The sequence below is a fragment of the Mytilus edulis genome, chromosome 13 (genome assembly GCF_963676685.1).
Source record: "Mytilus edulis chromosome 13, xbMytEdul2.2, whole genome shotgun sequence".
In the NCBI taxonomy this organism is placed as follows: domain Eukaryota; kingdom Metazoa; phylum Mollusca; class Bivalvia; order Mytilida; family Mytilidae; genus Mytilus; species Mytilus edulis.
This window is the reverse complement of record NC_092356.1, coordinates 32,004,632-32,026,555: the sequence shown is the minus strand read 5'-3', so window position 1 is coordinate 32,026,555 and position 21,924 is coordinate 32,004,632. Positions and strand designations below refer to the sequence as shown.

The 21,924-nt window shown below is 32.7% G+C and overlaps 1 protein-coding gene across 3 annotated transcripts in view; it reads right to left on the bottom strand.

The window, feature by feature from the left end:
• The window catches only part of LOC139499993 (serine/threonine-protein kinase mTOR-like), a 427,410-nt gene that overhangs the window by 375,957 nt on the left and 29,529 nt on the right, over positions 1-21,924 (bottom strand). For all 3 annotated transcript variants that reach the window (XM_071288672.1, XM_071288671.1, XM_071288674.1), the window contains 17 exons: positions 21,287-21,534; positions 19,729-19,815; positions 18,844-19,011; positions 17,818-17,930; positions 17,085-17,340; positions 12,678-12,821; positions 11,704-11,846; positions 9,097-9,259; positions 7,627-7,760; positions 5,535-5,613; positions 4,847-4,989; positions 4,300-4,400; positions 3,605-3,720; positions 2,789-2,866; positions 2,238-2,345; positions 1,589-1,714; positions 452-583 (listed from right to left, as the gene is read on the bottom strand). In XM_071288672.1, the coding sequence (XP_071144773.1) occupies positions 452-583; positions 1,589-1,714; positions 2,238-2,345; positions 2,789-2,866; positions 3,605-3,720; positions 4,300-4,400; positions 4,847-4,989; positions 5,535-5,613; positions 7,627-7,760; positions 9,097-9,259; positions 11,704-11,846; positions 12,678-12,821; positions 17,085-17,340; positions 17,818-17,930; positions 18,844-19,011; positions 19,729-19,815; positions 21,287-21,534 (2,339 nt within the window). The remainder of the gene's footprint in view (positions 1-451; positions 584-1,588; positions 1,715-2,237; positions 2,346-2,788; positions 2,867-3,604; positions 3,721-4,299; positions 4,401-4,846; positions 4,990-5,534; positions 5,614-7,626; positions 7,761-9,096; positions 9,260-11,703; positions 11,847-12,677; positions 12,822-17,084; positions 17,341-17,817; positions 17,931-18,843; positions 19,012-19,728; positions 19,816-21,286; positions 21,535-21,924) is intronic.

Sequence of the window (21,924 nt, the reverse complement as noted above, 5' to 3'; positions counted from 1 at the left end):
ACGTGTATAGGGCTTTCATGGTTAACAAAATTACACAATTTGTCCTATTACAATCGTTTGGGCTAAAATAATCATTCCATGAATAAATGAAACAAATCTATGGCTTTCATGAATTATTTCTTAATCTCAAGTTATGTAGGAATGTGAATGAACCATTTGACGCTCATCAAACTATTGTGTTTCTTTCTCTATTGTCATAATCCAGTGGCGGCTCCAGGAGGGAGGTGGGTTTGTGGGTGGTGTTCCAGGGATTGCAAAATAGACTATACTGAGGAGTTCAAACTCACAACCTCAGTCTTGACTGGCTAATGATTACAGTAATAACTACTTAGACCACTTGGCCACCGAGGCCCTAAATTTTAATAATAAATTCCAGAGTCCCAAAAAGTGTAAATTCTCTATTCCCGCAAAAAAAACAAAAAATAATTCTGATGTTACGTTCTGTGCCTACCTTTTGATTATTTCTCCACATATGTTTCATGTAAGTAAATGTGACTTCAGGACTAACTGTTGGTATTGGCTGATCTGTATTTTTAGTGGGGTCAGTTCCTAATAACATCACTAGTGTCTTGTGGGATAAAGCCTGTAAAATGTGTGGAAAGAACATACATGTACAATTATAACGGTTTCCTACTATATTTCACATTCTTTAAGAGTCAATATCTAATTATCTTTTATTCATCATTCTATGAAATTGACTGTGTTGCACATACATTCAATGTTACTCTTCATAGAATGCACGAAGTCAGGCTATCTGTACATAGAATGCACGAAGTCGGGCTATCTGTACATAGAACGCACGAAGTCGGGCTATCTGTACATAGAATGCACGAAGTCAGGCTATCTGTACATAGAATGCACGAAGTCGGGCTATCTGTACATAGAACGCACGAAGTCGGGCTATCTGTACATAGAATGCACGAAGTCAGGCTATCTGTACATAGAATCACGAAGTCAGGCTATCTGTACATAGAATGCACGAAGTCAGGCTATCTGTACATAGAATGCACGAAGTCAGGCTATCTGTACATAGAATGCACGAAGTCAGGTTATAAGTACATAGAATGCATGAAGTCAGGTTATAAGTACATAGAATGCATGAAATCAGGCTATCTGTATCGTTTGTCTTTTGCTTTGTATGTGATTTTCATGAAAGACCTGGTTGATGATGTGGTCTATTGTGCAATTCCAGTTTTTCCTTTTAATAAATTTGTAGCCAGCATATTTTTTTTATACAGGTAAAATATACATCCAAAATGTTTTCATTTATCTTTGCAGATCTTTGACCACTACAATAATCTACCATTATTAATTAGTACAGTGAAACCTGACTAAACCGAATCCTGTATAAACCGAAAACCTGTATAAACCAAACATGCTTGTAAGCACCGTCATATCAAATAATGTGCGTTGTGAACCTGATAAAACCGAACATCGGCCAAAACCAAACAAAATCTTATGTTATAGATATTTCATCTATCCCTTTGTATTTTTTGCATTATTGACAGTATAACATTATTTTATACAAGGTTTCTACAATTCGTAGGTTTACAAATCTGCCCAACCAAAACATTCAAAGGGGACTCACAAGACGTCCACTCTTTCTACATAAACTGCTGTATTTCAGCCATGTTTTCTTGTCCTCCAGTGGCGCCACCACTAATGATCTAACTTGTATGATTTTCTGCCAGTCTTCCACTAGTCTCTGACATCCCTGTTAATAGGAAAACAATAACATAAGTTTTTTAACAAGAATATGTCTATAGTACACGGGTGCCCCACTTGCACTATTATTTTCTATGATCAATGGACCGTAAAATTGGGGTCAAAACTCTAATTTGGCATTACAATTAGAAATATCATATTGTAAGAAACATGTACTTAGTTTCAAGATGATTGGACTACAGCTTTATCAAAAATTTTAACCTGAAGCAGGACAGACAGACAGATTGACGAACAGACAATCAGACGAAGGGACAAACAGACAATTGGACGAACGAATGACCAAAGACTGAAAAACATAAAAAGAGTTATAGCTACAATGTGTTAGTAAATAAGAGGCAAAAATCATGTCCCGAAACTATGACTGATTGTGTTAGTTAACTATCATAATACATTTTTATTTTGCATCAATTCTTTGTAAAGGGATCCATAACCATTGATAATGTGATCACTGAAACATTCTATGACCTCCGAACAGATTTTATGTAAATTACTAAACTGATATAAATATTTACCTGTAGTCTGTCCCACCACATGTTTTTAATAGCTTCCCGTCTGTCTGGCATCAACTTATACTGGATGACCTCTTCTAATTCAGATAACATCTGCACATTAACCATAGCCTGCAAATAAGTTAGTCAATTCATGTAAAACTAAAAAGCCGTGTCATGAGAATAAGTATATGTCACACCCTTATTGGTCTAAAAAACTTGTTAAAGATTTCAGACTTTTTTTTCAACATTAATTTCAGACTCATCAGTGTCACTCAAGTCAAAACAGTTGAAAAGGAAAATCTATTTTCCCAAATTTTTCTTTTTTCATTCAATTTCCATTTTGCAGACATAATTTCCTGGATTAAAGATGTTAAGTCTTTCATGGATGTCCAATATTCACCACTTCTTTGTTTCCAATATCAGAAACATGTTTACCAAAAAGAGGCTGTTTAACCTGTAAAGGATTGATATCAAATCTTTTAAAAAGTAATTTCTTAAAATAATTTATAAATTGATCCCTAAATCTAGTAAAAAATCTGGCTATGCATGAACGAAATACTATAATATCTTACTCCATATGCTCTATTATAACTTTCTCCGACCATAGCTGTTAATTCTGTGTCTAAAATATCTCTTGCTTTATCTATGCACTGAAATTAAAGAAATTAATAAAGTCATGAGCAAAAGCAGTGATTGTCAAATACAACAAATTCTGAATATCATTTTTAAAAATGTACAACTTATTGGTGCAAAATATAACAGATTGAACATCAAAATCAGTGAATGTGTTGTAATATTTTCTAGTAACACTCCCATCAAGAAAATATGTCACTTAATTTGATAATTTTAGGTAATTATTGTTATTAGTATTTAAGTTAAAATTCAAGGTGTGGTACCCAAAATATAAATGGAGTCAACATATCCTTCCCCTCTCCCCCTGTAACATCAGTTGATTTATCTTGTATTTTGTTAATTGTTGATGTGTCAAATGTGGCCTTAAAAAATCTAGAGGATCAAACTTATTTTTGTAGAGCAAAGAATTTATATAGTATTTATGTGAATACTTTGTGGTTCAATATAAAAATCATTACAGAAACAGATTCAACCACCAAATCTCATGCAATACGATATTTATGCACTCCTGACAGTTTTAAATTTGACAATTTAACTGTCTCCAGGGAATAAATGTCCTATCTCACTCGATGCAGTGGTAGAATCAACATTTCTTATCTTCTTTTAGCTGGTTAAGCAAAAACAATATGAAGAGCATTTGTAGTCTGTGACTCTAAACATTTTTTTTTAGTTATACTGAAATTTTTAAAAACTGTCAAATATGTTTTTAGGTAAAAAAAAAAAATTGAAAATAATCACTGGTTATTATGACTAACCTGTTGTGCTAGCTGGTAGTTCTCAGAGTGTAAAGCAAACACAGCCCTATAGAAAGCACCATCATATGTTGTCCTAGGTATCAGACACATGTACTCTTCCATACTGTCCCATTGTCCTGTAATTATACAAAAATGTCAGTCCAAAAAGGTCATGAAAAGATATCTACTTTGTTTTAAACATCTTTTGAAACATTCCATGATTAGAAATGGAATTTGATTACTGTATATTAATGTATTTTCATGTGTACCAATTTCCGTGGACTTACAAAACTTTCATTTGGTGGATATTTATTTTCCTGGTTATGCGAAAGTCTGCAGACGAGTCCATAAAAAATTGCAATTCGTTGAACATTTAAATACATGGTTCACCTGTACCAAAAAACTCCTTGAAACTAGTATTATATATGTACTGTGGATTCATTCATTTTCATGGGTACCAATTTTTAAAGATTTAGAAAAACTCGCATTTTGTGGATATTCAATCTTGTGGTTTTGCAAAAGTCTACATACATTCTTATAGAAAATTTGCAATTCTTTGTTCATTAGAATAAGTGGTTCCCAGATAACCAAGAAATCCACAAAAATTGGTATCCAATGAATATGAATGAATGCACAGTAAAAAAATAATAATGAATTCACTTAAGGGATATATATCTCAAATCTTCATACGTTAAACAGTGTAAATTTAAGCTCACCAAGTCCCCATGCAGCAGCAGACGCCATGCGTGCCATATTTGTTCTTTCTAAATCACTACATGTTGGCCATTTCTCACAAGCTATCTGATGCAACTGTCCCCTAAAAATTTCAAAATTATTGTCTGATTGCAATGGAATAAATCAAGTTTTAATCATTCAATTGGTTTAGTTGATGTGAATAGCAATCCGTAATAAGAATGTGATAAGGTTTTGGTGTAAAGAGACTGTACCCAATCATGTCTCAACTATATTATAGCCCTGTCCAAACTTAAGTAACTTCTATTGCAACAGTAAGGCTTAATAGATTTGCTGCACCAACATAAAAGTGCCATTTTCTGCTAATTCTAAAATTATTGTGAGATTTTTATCTAAGCAACTAAAACCACTTGGTGTATCACAATGAAAAGACTTCTTAGAATTCCTATGGCTAATGCATATATCTGTATGCATTTTTTCCGATATTGCATTAATAAATTGTTCATTCTTCAAAAATCACAATTATGAATAAACGCAATAATTTCTGAATTTAAAGTAATAGTAACTTACCATTCAGCCAGTGCTTCTAAACATCTCATCCTCCCTAAAGTTAGATTTGTTTCGTCAGGATTTTTCTCCTTCAGTTTACTCTCATATGCTGCCAAGGCTTTGTTCCATTCATGTAACTTCTCATACCATCCCTCCTGTACTTTCTGTCATAAAAAATTAAACAAAACATATCAACATAGGCATTTTATCAAAAACAGACCGAACAATGTCATAAAAAAAGGGGGAATGTGTCTATGGGACTTGGATGATAACCCCACTTGCATATAAACTTATAAAGGGACATAAACTCGAGAACTGTAGAAGTGACACTACCCAAATTTGTACTTGATCTGAGTTTTATTGTAATAAGCATTGTGTATAAGTTTCATAAAATTAATCGAGGCAAACTAAAGTTAGAGAATGGAAACCAATTTCAATAGGAAGTAAAAGAATTCAGTTATTTCACAACTTCAGTTAAATATTGAACAAAATCTTGATTGGCAATTTTTTTTTTCAAAATTTGTGAGAATTTTTTTTTCTTTCAAATAAATAAATATTCTATGTTCTACAATTTTACTTCACTGTTTAAGCTCCAATCATTATTTTTTCTCAAATTGTAAAGGAATTATGTTTCCAAAAGTTGCAAATATTCCTTAAATCATTAGTATTTTTGCAGATTATCTATTTAACATAGAATGATAAGAATTACCAAATCTGTTCTGTGATGCTTCATAGCATACTCCAATACACCCGATGCTGATTCCGACTGCTGTAACTTGTTATTGATGCTGCAATGATAATGCAAAAAGATATCACATATTGTGGATTCGTTATTATTCGTTGGATACCAACTTTTGTTGGTTTCTTGGGTACAGGTGAACCATGAATTTAAATGTTGAACGAATAACATATTTTCAATAGGCTTTGTATTCAGAGATTGGCAAAACCAAAAAAATCCAAAATCCAAGAATATGCAAGTTTTCAGCAATTCATGAAAAATTGATACCCACGAAAATAAATGAATTCACAGTACTTTAAAGTGACTTACTTTCATGGAATTTAACAAGTGAAACTGCGAGCTACTGCTCACTGATGATACCCCGCCGCAAGTGGATAATATTAATAGTGTAAAAATATGCAAGTGTTCGGTAAACAGGAAGTTGTCGAGTGATGAATCTGAAAACGCATCACACGGTATAGCTGACTTATATAAATCCTGAAACCAAATTTCAGAAATCCTTGTATTGTAGTTCCTGAGAAAAATGTGACAAAAATTTTCAACTTGGCTATCATGTGTAAAATCATACAAGTGTTCGGTAAACAGGAAGTTGTTGAGTGATGAATCTGAAAACGTATCACACGGTATAGCTGACTTATATTAATCCTGAAACCAAATTTCAGAAATCCTTGTATTGTAGTTCCTGAGAAAAATGTGACGAAAATTTTCAACTTGGCTATCATGTGTAAAATCATACAAGTGTTCGGTAAACAGGAAGTTGTCAAGTGATGAATCTGAAAATGCATCACACGGTATGGCTGACATATATAAATGTTGATACCAAATTACAGAAAGGGTGGATGTGTAGTTCCTGAGAAAAATGTGACGAAGTTTCGTGGGACGGACTGACTGACGGACTGACGGACTGATGGACGGACGGACTGACGGACAGACTGACAGACAGAGGTAAAACAGTATACCCCCCCTTTTTTAAAGCGGGGGTATAAAAACAATAGATAGAAGGAACCTATTGTTCAGTGATTGATGTTTGTTGATGTGGTTGATAAGTGTTTTTGTGTCTCATTTTTTATATAGATTATACCTTTGGTATTCCTGTTGGAATGGTTTTACACTAGTCATCTTTGGGGCCCTATATAGATTGGGGTTTCCGTGTCAGCCAAGGCTCCATGTTGAAGGGCGTACTTTGACCTATTACTTATTACTTTTTACATATTGTGATTTGTGACTTGAATGGAGAGTAGTCTCATTGGCACTCATACCACATCTTCTTATATCCAAAATTTAATGATTTCATGTGTAGTGTCACCCCTGGCCTATTGAAAATTTGGTTGTCAAATTTAAAAAAAAAATGCTATATGAAGAATAATTTAACAAAAATATTTGTGGGCTATTGGTGGCACTACTGCTCACTTTTTTAATAAATTTTACCAAATTATGCAAAAAAAGGTTTTAAACAATTCAACCTCATTTCAGACTTCACAAACACATACCTGTACATGTGTATCTAAAAACACAATTGCTGATTTTTTTCTCAATCTGAAACAAATGAAACTGCGAGCTACTGCTCACTGATGATACCCCCGCCGCAAGTGGATAATATTAATAGTGTAAAAATATGCAAGTGTACGGTAAACAGGAAGTTGTCGAGTGATGAATCTGAAAACGCATCACACGGTATAGCTGACTTATATAAATCCTGAAACCAAATTTCAGAAATCCTTGTATTGTAGTTCCTGAGAAAAATATGACGAAAATTTTCAACTTGGCTATCATGTGTAAAATCATACAAGTGTTCGGTAAACAGGAAGTTGTCAAGTGATCAATCTGAAAACGCATCACACGGTATAGCTGACTTATATAAACACTGAAACCAAATTTCAGAAATCCTTGTATTGTAGTTCCTGAGAAAAATGCGACGAAAAATATTCATGGGACGGACGGACTGACGGAAGGACAGACAGAGGTAAAACAGTATACCCCCACTTTTTTAAAGCAGGGGTATAACAATTGGACATTTTAACATGTTTTGATATGATCACATATATGCATGAAAGGATCTTACCTGATAAGTGCTTCAAGTGTTTCTGTTGTTGGTCCTCTGTTAAATTCTTCCTCTTTATAATGCAGAGCTTTAGCATAGGCCCTACATATCATAGCTCTCTGTCCAAGAAGGGAAGAGTCCAGTGGCAGAGGACCCTGAAACAATGATCAAAATATTGTAAAGATAGTAATACATAAAGCAGAGCTTTAGCATAGACCCTACATATCATAGCTCTCTGTCCAAGAAGGGAAGAGTCCAGTGGCAGAGGACCCTGAAACAATGATCAAAATATTGTAAAGACAGTTATACATAAAGCAGAGCTTTGGCATAGGCCCTACATATCATAGCTCTCTGTCCAAGCAGGGAAAAGTCCAGTGGCAGAGGACCCTGAAACAATGATCAAAATATTGTAAAGACAGTTATACATAAAGCAGAGCTTTGGCATAGGCCCTACATATCATAGCTCTCTGTCCAAGCAGGGAAAAGTCCAGTGGCAGAGGACCCTGAAACAATGATCAAAATATAGTAAAGATAGTAATACATAAAGCAGAGCTTTGGCATAGGCCCAAAATATCATAGATCTCTGTCCAAGCAGGGAAAAGTCCAATGGCAGAGGACCCTGAAACAAAAATCAATGATCAAAATACTGTAAAGATAGCTTGTTTCGTTTAGCTAATTCCTAATGCTTGTAGATTAAGACTTTCGTTTGCTTGCTTGCTCTGTTTGAATAAATGTTTGCTCAATCATTGTAATTAAGATTGTCATATGCAAACAATGTTATAGGCACAATTGGGTGTTCTAACCTCCATGTACAGGTTTAACTCCACCTTTTTATATTGTTAATAAGCCCTTAATATTCAAATCATCACTGTTTTTCGGAACATTTAAGTTTTTTTTAAACATATGAATTAGTTACCTATATCCACACAATTATGTACCCCATGAATATTACTGAATCAACTGTATAGTAGCAATATTGAATCAAAAACACTACAAATTAAAGTAGGTTTTTAGGTCTATTCCATTAACATGTATGTGGGAGGGTAGGAAGGGAAGTTTAATTATCGAATGTGGGTCATGGGTTTTTTCCGAATGTGTCTGTGTTACCATTATGCAAAATTATCTTAAAGATGGTTCTACACAGGTTGTAAGGATATTTTGAAAGTCCCTTCCTACCCTCCCCCATACCTTTTAATGGAAAAAGTAAATCACAAAAATACTAAACTCAGAGGAAAATCCAATCGGAAAGTTCATAATCACATGGCAAAATCAAACAACAAAACAAATCAAAAACAAATGAACAAGAACTGTCATATTCCTGACTTGGTACAGGCATTTTCAAATGTAGAAAATGGTGGATTAAACCTGGATTTATAGCACTAAACCTCTCACTTTGTTGACAGTCTCATCAAATTTCGTTATTTTACAATGATGCATGGAATAGCCCTTAGTAAGTATTGACATTTTATTCTAATCATTTCTCTACAATACCTTGTCACAATGTTCCATAAACTCTGCCAGGTTAAGTAGGGTCTGTGTAATCTCAGGGATTTCCTCTGATTTTAGCGCTTGTTCTAAGTTTTGGATCAACTCGTCCTGTTGAGATTCTGTCAATTCTGTCCAGCAAGATACAAAAGCTGCATTGAACAGGTCTCTGAAATGTTTATTTTTCATTAGTATAAACTGATACTGTGGATTCGGAAAATTGTATGTTTGTGGATAATTAATTTCGTGGTTTTGCCGAGGTCTGCATACAGGCTTATTGAAAATTTGTCATTTGTTGAACATTTAATGTTTTACTTTTACCCATGAAAATTGGTTTCCAACAAATAATAATGAATCCATAGTAATATATTATGAAAGAACATCTGATTTCTGTATAATTTGACATGTCATAAACACTCATTCTTTTTGAGAGACAAACCAGAAAATATATCATACTGTATGTAGGGATCTGAAGCCTGATTGCAAATTTCAGGAAGCTCTGACACAAATTTTATACATAGCCATATGTGTAAGGGCATATACAAGGATCCGGAAATTTTTTCACCTAATTTCGGTCATTTTGGGATAACTTAAAAGTTGGTGCCCTTTTTAAACAAAGATTGTGTGTATTCTCATACAGTCATACTCGTAGCATCAAGGAACTTGTTTAACTGTTGCATTGCATTTACTTCAGAAATTTCCCTACCATGTTCCTTAAAATCAATCTTGAGCAATAAAAGGAAGGCACCAGTTTAAAAATGAAATGATTTTAATGACTCAAAAGATAAATTTCTCAAACTTCGCTTACGTTTCTTTCGATTTTGAAGACAAAATTATAACCGGATCTTTTACCACAATAGTAAAACGACCAATTCCGGACTCATTTCCGGGATTAGTTTTGTTTACCTTATCAAATTCACAGGAAATCGTCGGCTTTTTAACTGTTTTACCTTTAATAGTGTTTGAATATTAATTATAATAGTTGGACTTGTTTAATTTAGCATGAAATCATTTTTAATTTACAATTTAGTGTCTAATTTGCGGAAGAGAATTTCAAGCATGCGTATTAGTAAACAAAGCACGTGTGTTTGTAGTGAAACAATATTTTGTTCTACGTAAATTAATTTAATTTTAATTTAATTTTAAATCAGAATTGTCTAAGCTGAGAAAAGTAATTAAATAATGAAGACAGTTGTTATGAACTTTTAATTTCTTTAAAATATTAGTTCTGAGCTCGTGATCAATAAAAAATTTAATTAAAAACACAGGTAAAGAGATTAGCGATCATTAGCCAATATTTCCCGGAGGCATTACTATAGTTATTAGGAGGGCCCTCAGGATTATAACACTTTACTGGAGTGGCAGTTTTATTACAGGAAAAGGATAACAACAAAAAATAAGTTCAAAATGGCGATTTAGACAATGTTAGAAACTCGATCTCAACGAAATGACATTGAATGACCGAAATTATTTCTGTAAAAAAATAAAATTTGTCCTAAATCCCAATTACTCATTTAGGACAAACTACTTTCAGTTTAGGTCAAGACTGGCATATATGACCGTTTCCGGACCCTTTCGCAAAATTTACAGATCTAACATTGTTGGGTTGATGTTTAGACAAGTTGTGTATATATATATATATATATATACAACTCGTCTAAACATCAACCCAACAATGTTAGATCTGTAAATTTGCTTTCGCAAATTTTTTGTTCTTCCCTCGCCGGGATTCGAACCCATGCTACTGTGATATCGTGACACCAAATCGCCTGCATATATACACAACTTGTCTAAACATCAACCCAACAATGTTAGATCTGTAAATTTGCTTTCGCAAATCATACATCTGTTGTAGAGTTGTCACTGACTCAGACGTACTTATAAATATATATATATACATATTCGGTATACAGGTATTTGAGGATCGAGCAATCTCAAAACATACCAGACGGTTTAGGATGTACACATAAAGCCTGACAACAAATTTCATGTCGTTCTTATATCCAGTTCCCTAGGGAAATATGAGACAAGTTTATAAATTGGCTATTATGTGTACAACATTTTACCCATTCACAGAGAAAAGCTTTAAAGACATTAATGTTTTATACTTCATAAATGAACTATAGGATTTCAATAAAAATTCCAGTACAGTGTAGTCTATATGTACATAATATTGAAGTTCATTGCAGCCATCAAATCAAATGTGTATTTCCAACTGAGGAAACATCATTGGCTGTGGATTTAGTAAAATGTTCATCATATAGTGCCCAAATATCACCTACTTGGCTATGGCTTGTGTATCTGAGTTTATGTTCAAAATAACATCTACTTTGCTAAAGGATTGTTTTCTAAGCTACTGTCTCAAAAATAGAATCTACAATGCTAAAGTACTGTAAATTCAGAAATTATTGCGAGGCTTTCATTATTGGGAAAAATGCGACAGAGTTGTAAACACAATAATTCAAACTCGCTTTGAAATATTTTATATGAATTTAACAGGATTTTTCTCAAATTCGTAAAAATTAAAATCGCATTTAAGTCGTAATTGATAATCTCGCAATAATAAATGCATGCAAAAATTTCCAAATTTACAGTATGCAAAATATCCTTTACCTGGCTAGAGGATTGTATGTCTGAGCTAATGCCCAGCATGACCTGAGGGCTGGCGATGGGGATTCTTTCAATAACTCTATACTAAGTCGCCTAATCCATTCCATCCAATCTTCTTTGTTCTCACGTCTACCAGAACTCAAAGCCTTAAACATACACAATTATATTGTATTTTAAATTTCAAATTATTCTATAGCTTTGTTAAGATATGAATTATATCACTGTGTTTTCCATATGTTTCAGCTGGTATAACAACAATCATCAAAAGTAATATGTTAGCAAAATTCATCATTTCATATGCCAGTATATTATAATTTCTTCAAATGTATATTCTATTCAGTAAGTGCTGTGAACGTAAAATGGGGTACCTAGGGGTGTAAACATGGTCTCATTTTCATGTACAAGTCCAACAAGGATCCTTGTAAGTAGTTTTCTTAATATTTTAAGATAGTAATAATTATGTGTTGAAGGTAGATCTCTGCTAATCAGTGTTAAATTATTTTTTTACTTTTCTAGACTAAGAGAAATTTAGAGCAGAAAATTAAATATAGTATAAACACTTATATTTAAGACTGTATGTCAACCTCTAAATGATGTTTGCTTGCTATCAATGTCATTAGGTTGCTGTCTTGTATTTGTATACTAGACTTTTATATTTTACGTGTGTTTTCTTTTTTCAATTTTTTTTCTAGACTTTTTTTCGAGATTTTTTTTGGAAAAAGTACTATATACAACCTCTATTGTTAAAGCAAACCGCACAACTGCAAAATTTGTACTTCACTGTTTGATTTCATGTATAATATTGTCCTGAAGACGCCACGCTTGTTGGCGAAACATGTCGACCCCAATAAATTAATCACCATGCGGTAATTGATGGGTGTTGTTGTCTTTAATTTCGTTTATATATAACTGTGTACAATACACAGCCGAATATTGTACTCCAAAAGTCCTTTCATTCCTATTTTTTCTGTACATACCTTCTGTAAGTTAGGGAAGCTAACTGGTAATTTTTTACTGATGATGGTATCTGTACCAGTACTGGATGCTTCTGTAATCTTTTTACGATCTTTACGATGTTTCATCAATATGGGATCATCCTCCTCTTCAGCAATTGTTGAGCTCTAAAATATCAAATACTACTGAATAGAAAAACTTAAAGAGTATTCTTAAGGATACTATTTGAATTTTTCTACTAACTTTCATAGATGCCAACCCCCTTTTGACACAATCAGTAACAAACTATCAAATTTTCCGTATTTTTGAAAAGTTTTCAGTAATCATTCATAAACGTGCATTTACCAATAAAAATTACTGACAAGTGGTTGCAATGTGATGTGCACGAAATTTGTCGTTTAACATGTTGTCTGTAGTATGTATTCCATTCATTTATTGTTCAGATGTTCTCGACTCGTACATTTTCGTTTTGTCAAGGAGAAGTAGAGAAAGGGGGAAAGCTATTTCATAAATGCAAGTTTGCCTCTTCGGAAGTCAGTTAGTTACTCAACAATAGGTAGATAACTCCCGAGAAACCAGAAGCATTACATTGACGTTTTCTAAATACCAGACCAGGACGGAAAAGTAATGATAATCAAAGAGCTGAAAGCTCTGAAGAAAAATGACGCCACTGTCTCTAATATTGGGATAGTTTTTATGCAAGTCTTGATTTTCACATACCGTAATTAGTTTAACAATGCAACATGTATCGTAAGCATATAATTGATATTCGTATATGTGTGTGTGTGTGAAGTGAAGGTGACAACTGGCTGGTTTTTTAAGACAAATGAATAGGTCAAGACTAGCTGAATTGTACAAATAAATACCGTAGAAAGGCTTGTATATTTCTCACTGGTACATAGTCTGAATCGGAGTCCGTTCGCTTCCATTCACGTTTGCGCCCACTCATTTTCACCCCTTTCACTTTCACACCCTACATGTTCGCACCCAATCTTAATTGGTTTTGTGTTTAATAACTATGTAAGCAAGTGTTTTCTTATAAGTATAATTGTTGTCATTGTCTCAAAATAAAGTGAGACAGCAGTTTTTTTTTTGTGTTGAATAAATCTTAATTATGTTTTGGATAAGGTATTGCTAAAAATAATAATAATCCTTTCTAAATAAAGTGGTATTTTGTCAACGTTTTATTTTGTGTTGAATAACTCTTAATCATGTTTTGGTTAGTGTATTGCTATAACTTGTTTCATTGACTTGTTTCAAAATGAAGTGAGATTCTGACTATGTTTGTTTCTGCGTGTTGAATAAATTTTATCATGTTTTGGTTATATTAGTGGATTGCTATATTTTGGTTTCTATGTTTAATTGTTTCGTTGTTTCAGATCAATGGGACCAAGCTGTTAAAAACAATTATCTTTTGTGTTTTTTCCTTTAAAATCTTCAATGTTTTACTCATACCAAGCTATAAATACATTCAGTATTTACACCAAAGCAATTTAAAACAACAACCATAATTTTCCAATTATTCAACTTGAATTTGAATTAAAATTGGGCGTGAATGAGTAGAGTGTGAATGTGCGAACGTGTAGGGTGCGAAAATGTATTGGGCACAAACAGACCTGATGCCACACAGTCTGAACCCCCTTCTCCCACAAAATATTAAGTAAATAATCTTTTTGTTACTGCTATCAAAGGTCTAATGAAACTCAGATAGTTTCAAACATTTGTCAAAGAATTCTAGTCAAACTGGCACCTAGTTAAATTGGCACCTGAACGTCGTAGGAAGGCGTCCCAGAAAAATAATAAAATAGCCTTGCCAGACGTCATAATTATTTGGACTAATACATGAGATATTGTGTATTTTTCTGCATTATTTTAACCAGTTGAGCATTTTACAGGATTGTTGGTTTAATGCTGTTTAAACTTTACTGAAAAAAAAACACCTTAAATTTGCTAATTATTTGGCATGAAAGTTTGATTTATTGAAAGGGACTCATAGTTTTCCATTTTATTTTAATAATTGACTTGTTTTTACAATTACACAAATTGTCTAATTGTTAAAACAACAGCTTTGGTGATCTTTGGTAAGGGCTTCGTTGTTTACCTTTATACACTACATATTCACTTTCGTTTCGTGGTTTACCAAAATACACAACAACATATTCACTATGTACTTGGTAACAGTAATTAATTAATTGAATAGAAAATATTATATCAAATATTATTGGATGCCGAATTGACGTCGAATAGGTGCCGATTTGACTAGATGCCAATTTAACCAGGTGCCGACTTGACTTGTACGTTTCAATTCCTCTGCGATCGTTTGCGGTATTTTCTTGAGAAAACCTATTTTCCATCATCAAAGAGAAGAAGAAACTGCTTTAAAATGATTCTGGAACGCTTCATGATTGTTAAAATAAGTTTAATTCACTCAAAAACAATTTTAAAACTTGCGATTAAACAGGAAGTTTCCAAAGCACGTGTAAAAGAAGAAATTAACCGGTGAGAGTGGAAATCCGTATATGACAGATATCCCTATAGTACGACTTAGAAAGTAAAACAGTTCAATCCGTTTGTAAAACAATCTTTAATATACCTATCACATTAATGTTTGAATGGTCTTAAGCTTATTCAAACCATATAAGTCGGTATGAAACACCAAAACGGAATGAACAATAACCGATTACGTTTTGTAGTTTACAAATTCTAAAACTGGTTCCCGTCAAACTACAACACTTTGTTCGAGTGTAGTGGAATACAAGCAAAAAACCAGTGTAAACTGGGTCCTGGCTGGTTTAATACTACACAATGATGCATAATGATAACACAAGCAGATTCCAGTTTGTTTGGAAAATAGGAAATACGAAACCAAGCGCGGTAGGCAGAGCAATGTAATGAAGTTCAGGTCGGCAGTTATGGAACAATGACTGCGTCATTTTCCAAAAATCATTGTTTTACAAAATTGAACGGCGATGATTGGTAATCCGTAACTATTCGACTTTGACCGTAAAAGCGTAGTTTTTATCGCAAAATCGGAAAAACTACGCAAAAATCGTAATGGTTGGCATCTATGAACTTTTAAGTAAGAACTAATCTATTACAGTTAAAAGTCACTTTTTTTCTTGAGTAATGTCTGTAGATGTTTCAATTGTTTACAGCTCTTCTATAAAAGCATGCAAAGCAAACCTTTGATCAACTTGCTTGCTATGTTTGTTTGGATGTTTGTAAAAAACAGGTAGGTAGCCTGTTTCAGTATGTTTACTATATACTGCAATTTGATTGGACAATAAACATTAACTTAATTTCATGTCAATCTTTATTGTCCAATCAAATCACAATATATATAAAACAAACTAAAAATCCGCCTACCTATTGTTTGCAAACATCCAAGCAAACATAGCAAGCAAGTTGATCAAAGTTTTGTTTTACATGCTTTTATAGAAGAACTGTAATGATTTGTCTTTGTATACTCTACACTGAAAAAAAAATTCTTCTGCTTTTTCAACATGTTTTCTGAAATCATTTTTATTATTCAAATCAAATATGTATGATTTCTACTGCTAATCACTAATGCTTGTACAGATGAATTAGCAGGCAGTGCTGGATCTAAAGGGGGAGGGAGTTCTGTGGGTTGGAACCCCTCTTTTTTTTCACAATCAATGCTTTGAATGGGGACATATGGTTGGAACCCACCCTTTATCTTGTGTAGGAAGTCCCCCTTTTTAAAAATAGCTGGATCCACCCCTAAAAAGATAAATGGAAAATACTTTTACTGGTTTTTATTAGCCTCCAGTATATTTACTTCTACATTTCATGCTGATTGTGATCTTTTCATTTTTAAAGAAAAAATATTTTGAGGATGCAATTGTATGCCACAATGGGCCTTTTATAGTTTACTATATGGTATTGGTATTTGCTCCATGTTGAAGGATACAGGGTTTATTTTAGATGCTTATATCCATAGCCTTTGGTCTATGGTGTGTAATTGTCTCAATTGAAATCATATTATATCTCTTTATTTTATGTTAACATATTTAAATCTGGGTATTTGAAGCTTGTGTGGACATTTAGAAGATCTTTATAATATGACCACTTGATATTGTTGTCGACTTAATATCTTGTTGGGTGGCTGCAACATTTACATCTATCTCATATGAACAAACATCTGGATAGGGGTTATTCATTTTTTCATGGTAAAACTTTCTAGACCATTTCCTCTAGTGTTTATTCATTTTGACCATTATCATGTATTTTTTGATATTTTAACACTCAACTATTTTCTAATATTAAATAATTTTTTTTGCCTATTTTTCTTTATTATGCAATTTTTTACCCTCTATTCTGCATTTATTGTACATTATTCCCCATTCTGTTTAATCTATACTGACTCTGCTGAAACCCTATTCTAATAAACAGGGGCAGATAATACTGACCTTCAATATCCTGCTGACAAGTACAGTGTATTTCTGATGCGATATTTTCTGCCGAGTCATTACTTTTGTAACCATGGGGATGAATATGGAGAACTTTTGACCTAGTTGCATCACTAATGAGCATAAAACATCCATGGTTGTATTCTGAAGGTCGGGAACAGAGTCCAACGTTCTAACTAATGGGTGTATAATTCTAGAAGCATAGTCTGTTAAGTCTAATGTATCTGAAAATCTATCTATTGTTTCCAATGCAGCCCTACAATATAAAATTTCAAAGTAATTAGTTTTCCTTATCAAGTTAAGTATACGTGATTAGGTGGAATTCTAAATTTTATGAAATGTTTATGCATTTAGAAACTATTGAATTGCATCTGAATATAAAAGAAAGATGTATGTTGCATTTTAATTTACACTTCAAGAGATATAATTGAAAATTTGTGAAATAGATTAATAGATGTATAGAATGCACTTAAAAGTGTTATAAAGAAGAATGTTACAAATTTTACAAAATTCTGGATCTTGTATATATAGATAAGAAATACAGGTAGTTATTTCTGTGAACATTTTCAATGATATATAGTTTAAAGTGTTATATAATTATTTTAAGTACACGAGCTGAATTTGGTTTCAACTTTCCAAATTTGAATATTTTTAACTCTACTTTAAATGCTGGTAGTATATTTCAAATTCTTTTAAGTTAATTATAAAATCTAACAAATAAAACAGAACATACCTTCTTACAGCTATTGGAATATCATGAGAATCAAATAACTTAACAACTGGTGGCAGCAATAGGTGAAGGTAGTCATCTAAATTAGCACCAAACAACTGTAGACATTTCAATAGCTACAAATACAAATAACTTAACAAGTGGTGGCAGCAATAGTTGGAGGGAATCATCTAAATTAGCACCAAACAACTGAAGACATTTTAATACAAATACAAATGCAAAATACTGAACTACTTTTCTAACTAAGGAAAAAAATCAACTATGTATCGGCTAAAACAACATTGATAGTTGCCTGCTTGGTCATTTGTGTTGTGTTTATAATGTTTGTCAATGATTTGTTAATTTAACTTGAAAATAAACTTATTACAGTGAAATGATGATGACAAAGGGATGAATTGATTGTTTTACCTACCTGCAAGAAGGATCTCTTTGCAGGTTTCTACATCATAAATATAATACTGAGAGGTTCTTATCTTTTTTTATTCTGGGAGTTGACACCTATTCTAGGCACTGAATGTTTTTAGAGCTAATTTCCTTATGCATGTTGAGCAAGACTTTGGTTAGCTGGCTTGCTTTGTTTGCATATTGCACAATTGTAATTGGGATAACATCCAATCAAATAAATAAATAAATTAATATGATATATACAGGTTTAACAATGCCAAGATATAATGTTTGAAGATGTCAATCTTATTACAAAGCTTGAGTAAAGGTTTATACAAAGCAAGCAATGCTAACCAAAGTTTTACTCTACAAGCATTAGGCAATTAGCTATAAATAGTATAGATGACATAATTTGGACATCTGGAGCAGGATCATCACAACTAAGATCACCCCCATTTTGTTGTATGGTAGGGATGATGCTAACATTGCTTAGTCTTTAGCTTTTGATGTAGTGTTTTTAAAATAAATTGTTGCTTGTGTATTAATAAACATATAGTTTTTGCCATTATTTTGTTGGTCTCTTGAGTCTCTTTTATTTGCACAAACTTTTATTTGCACAAACTCTTTATTGCACAAACATTTTACCTTATCTGTTACAACTCTATTTTGACTAGCATCATGCATGAACACTTTAAGTATCTGTGGTATAATCTGTGGAAGATATATTTTGAATTCCGTCCCCAGTGCCGACACTATCTGCTCTACCAATAGAATGATGGTGCTCTGCATCTGACTGTTGGGGGTCCAGTAATCCTAAAATGATACAAAACAAAGAGGTACATAAAACATAATGATATCTTCATACAAGACTCTATCATCACATAGTAAACATCCTCTTAATATTACTATGCTTACAATAACTGAAATAAAAGCAACATATTTAACAAATAGGGTTCTACACTAATGCTAGTCCTCTAGCCTGAGGCACGTAAAAGTAAAGTTTTGATCACAGTAGTCCAACGTGCTAAATAAAATTTGGTTTAAAAATAGGAATTTCACAAAATTTAAATTTTCAACAAATCCAAGTTTTAATTATTTTTTACTCGGAAGATAATGTGTACTCCTATGCATCCTTGGGGTTTACCCATTCATTTACACTATCTCACATGGTTGAACAAGCTTAAGTCAAACATCGTATGACCAACTCGTCCAAGTTTCTTCAAGTTGAAAATTAAAATTGTATACAAATTCTATATAAATGCAAATGCCTGAATGTACCTTAAATTGAATATCTATATCCAAATTAAACAAATAAAAGCAGTAAACCTGCAAACAAATAAATCATGGTCATATACATGTACAAAATTTGTGTTTAGAGAGTACTAAAATCGTTGTAAAGTACAAATTCCCCTATTGTACATGTTGGGCAACAAATAAATGTGTTAACATTTCAATCTGTATCTCTTTTTGTACAACATTTCTTGAAGTTACCAAGAAACCACAATATATAGTTACTATTTCTAATTTTACCTTTATCAAATCAAAGATATCATCCAGGTAATTTCTGATGTGCTGTTTCACAATAGAGATGATCACACCCAACTGTTGGAACAAAAACTGAAATACAGAAAAAAAGTCATTATTCAGCAATTAGTGTGATATTTTTGTTAATGCATATTATCTCTATTTTACGAAATTGTCCATTGATCTTGCTGACTGATAATTTACTTTCTTAGCTGAGTGGAGTGATTTGAAAATTATCGCTAGAAACCAAGGGGGCATGTGGCGTTGCTAATGAAATTAACATGGAATTGACAACGTAGACATAGGTAAAACAGCGATAAACAGATTATCATTGGTCATCTGAACTCGATTGCTTTCTCACTTTCACCGTAATGGCTCAAGCGAGAAAATCAATCTCATTAAAATGATCAACAATAATCCATAATAAACTGGGTGAGTTTTGCAATATAAAGAACTATAATTCTGATATTGGAAACAAATAACTCTATCCAAATTTTCCTGAAAAGCAATAATTAATCCCCCATTATTGTCAATTCGATAAAAATCCAAATAAAAAAAGCACACATTTCTGGAAAAATACTTATGTATCTACAGTATCTGGAGTGAGTTATTGTGTTTTGACTTAAATCAATGCACAAAGTTTTGAATAGAAATTCTGACATGTACTCATTACTCTCAAATATATAATTTACACACCAAATATCAAAGAAATGTATTTATAAAGGTTACTCGGGAACACATGTATTTGTTTACTTTCAGCACGTGTGTTCAAATCAAAACATGTTTATGTTTAATTTGATTGGACAATCAGTAAGCTATTACTGGTTTGAGTTGTATCAATCGTGATAACTGCATGCTAGAATTTTAGCACTAAAATTATAGTATTATAGTCTAGAATTATCATTCGAGGTTCACCTATCCGACAGTAAAGTTTCGTTTCCCACCCACCCACCCCTTTTAAGACTTCATAGGAATGTACATAGTATGTTATGTAGTAAATAGTTTATAAGATACATGTATGTGTTACTGTAAAGATTTTTTTCTTCAACTTATTGAAAATTTTTCTATTGTAGATTGTGTATATATGTGATGGCAGCGGTCGATGACAGCAAATTGGACATTTGTTTATTATTTCTAATAAAATAAGCTTTCTGTGCTGTCGTGATAACGGTGTTGAGTTTGACTTTATAAATGCTTTAGGTTCGTTTGAAGTATTGAATAAGAACATAATGAATCATATCTATGGTTTACTTTGGCAAAAAATCATGCTTTTATTAAAACATTGCTACTGCCGTAAAAAACAATTTAACATATTTTAAGTTTTTTTTGACAGTCTTCTAACAATCTGTAGAGTAATACAACCTGTAGGATGCAATATTTACCTTTAACCTCTGATCTTCTAAATATAAGTTACCACGGTAAACAGTTTAATATAATTCAATTTTGCTTTGACAGCCCATATAACATTATACAGTAATATGACTTGTTGGGTTTAAGTTTCATCTTTTAACCTCTGATCATCTAAATATAATATATAGGTTATAGCCATAGTAACCAGTCTTACCTCTCTAAAATTTGTATCAGCTGTTCTAATAACATTCAGATAGGCTGGTATAACCTGTTGAATGTAAGGAACACATTTGATGCCAACTGATTTAAATATAAAGGTTATCGCCTGGACAACCATTGTGTGGTGCTGCGACAGATTAGGGTCACGGATGATCTTCATTAGTGTTGCTATAGCAATGGCTAAATAAAATTCTTCAAGAGTCGAAGTGGCACTCATGTTTGCTAGCATTTCACTGGTATTCTCTACAAAAAAAATGTAATTCTTATATCTAAAACATTAGTTTCTTCTGGTTTCTATTATGACACTGCAATACTATTAATACTGTAAATTCAGTTATTTTTGTGGATTGAGGAATACTTGCACTTTTATGAATATCTTATTAATAGATTTTATCAATGTCTGCATACAAGCCTATAGAAAATTTCTTTTTCAATGAACAAATAATTTTATGGTTCACATATAGGTGGTCCAACAAAAATTAGTATCCAACAAAAAATGGTAAATCCATAGTACCTGAAGGATCATATAAAATGGACTAAACTCTTTAGTGATGACCAAAAATCAACACATTCTTTTAACCAGATGCTCCGCAGGGTGCAGCTTTATACGACCGCAGAGTTCAAACCCTGAAC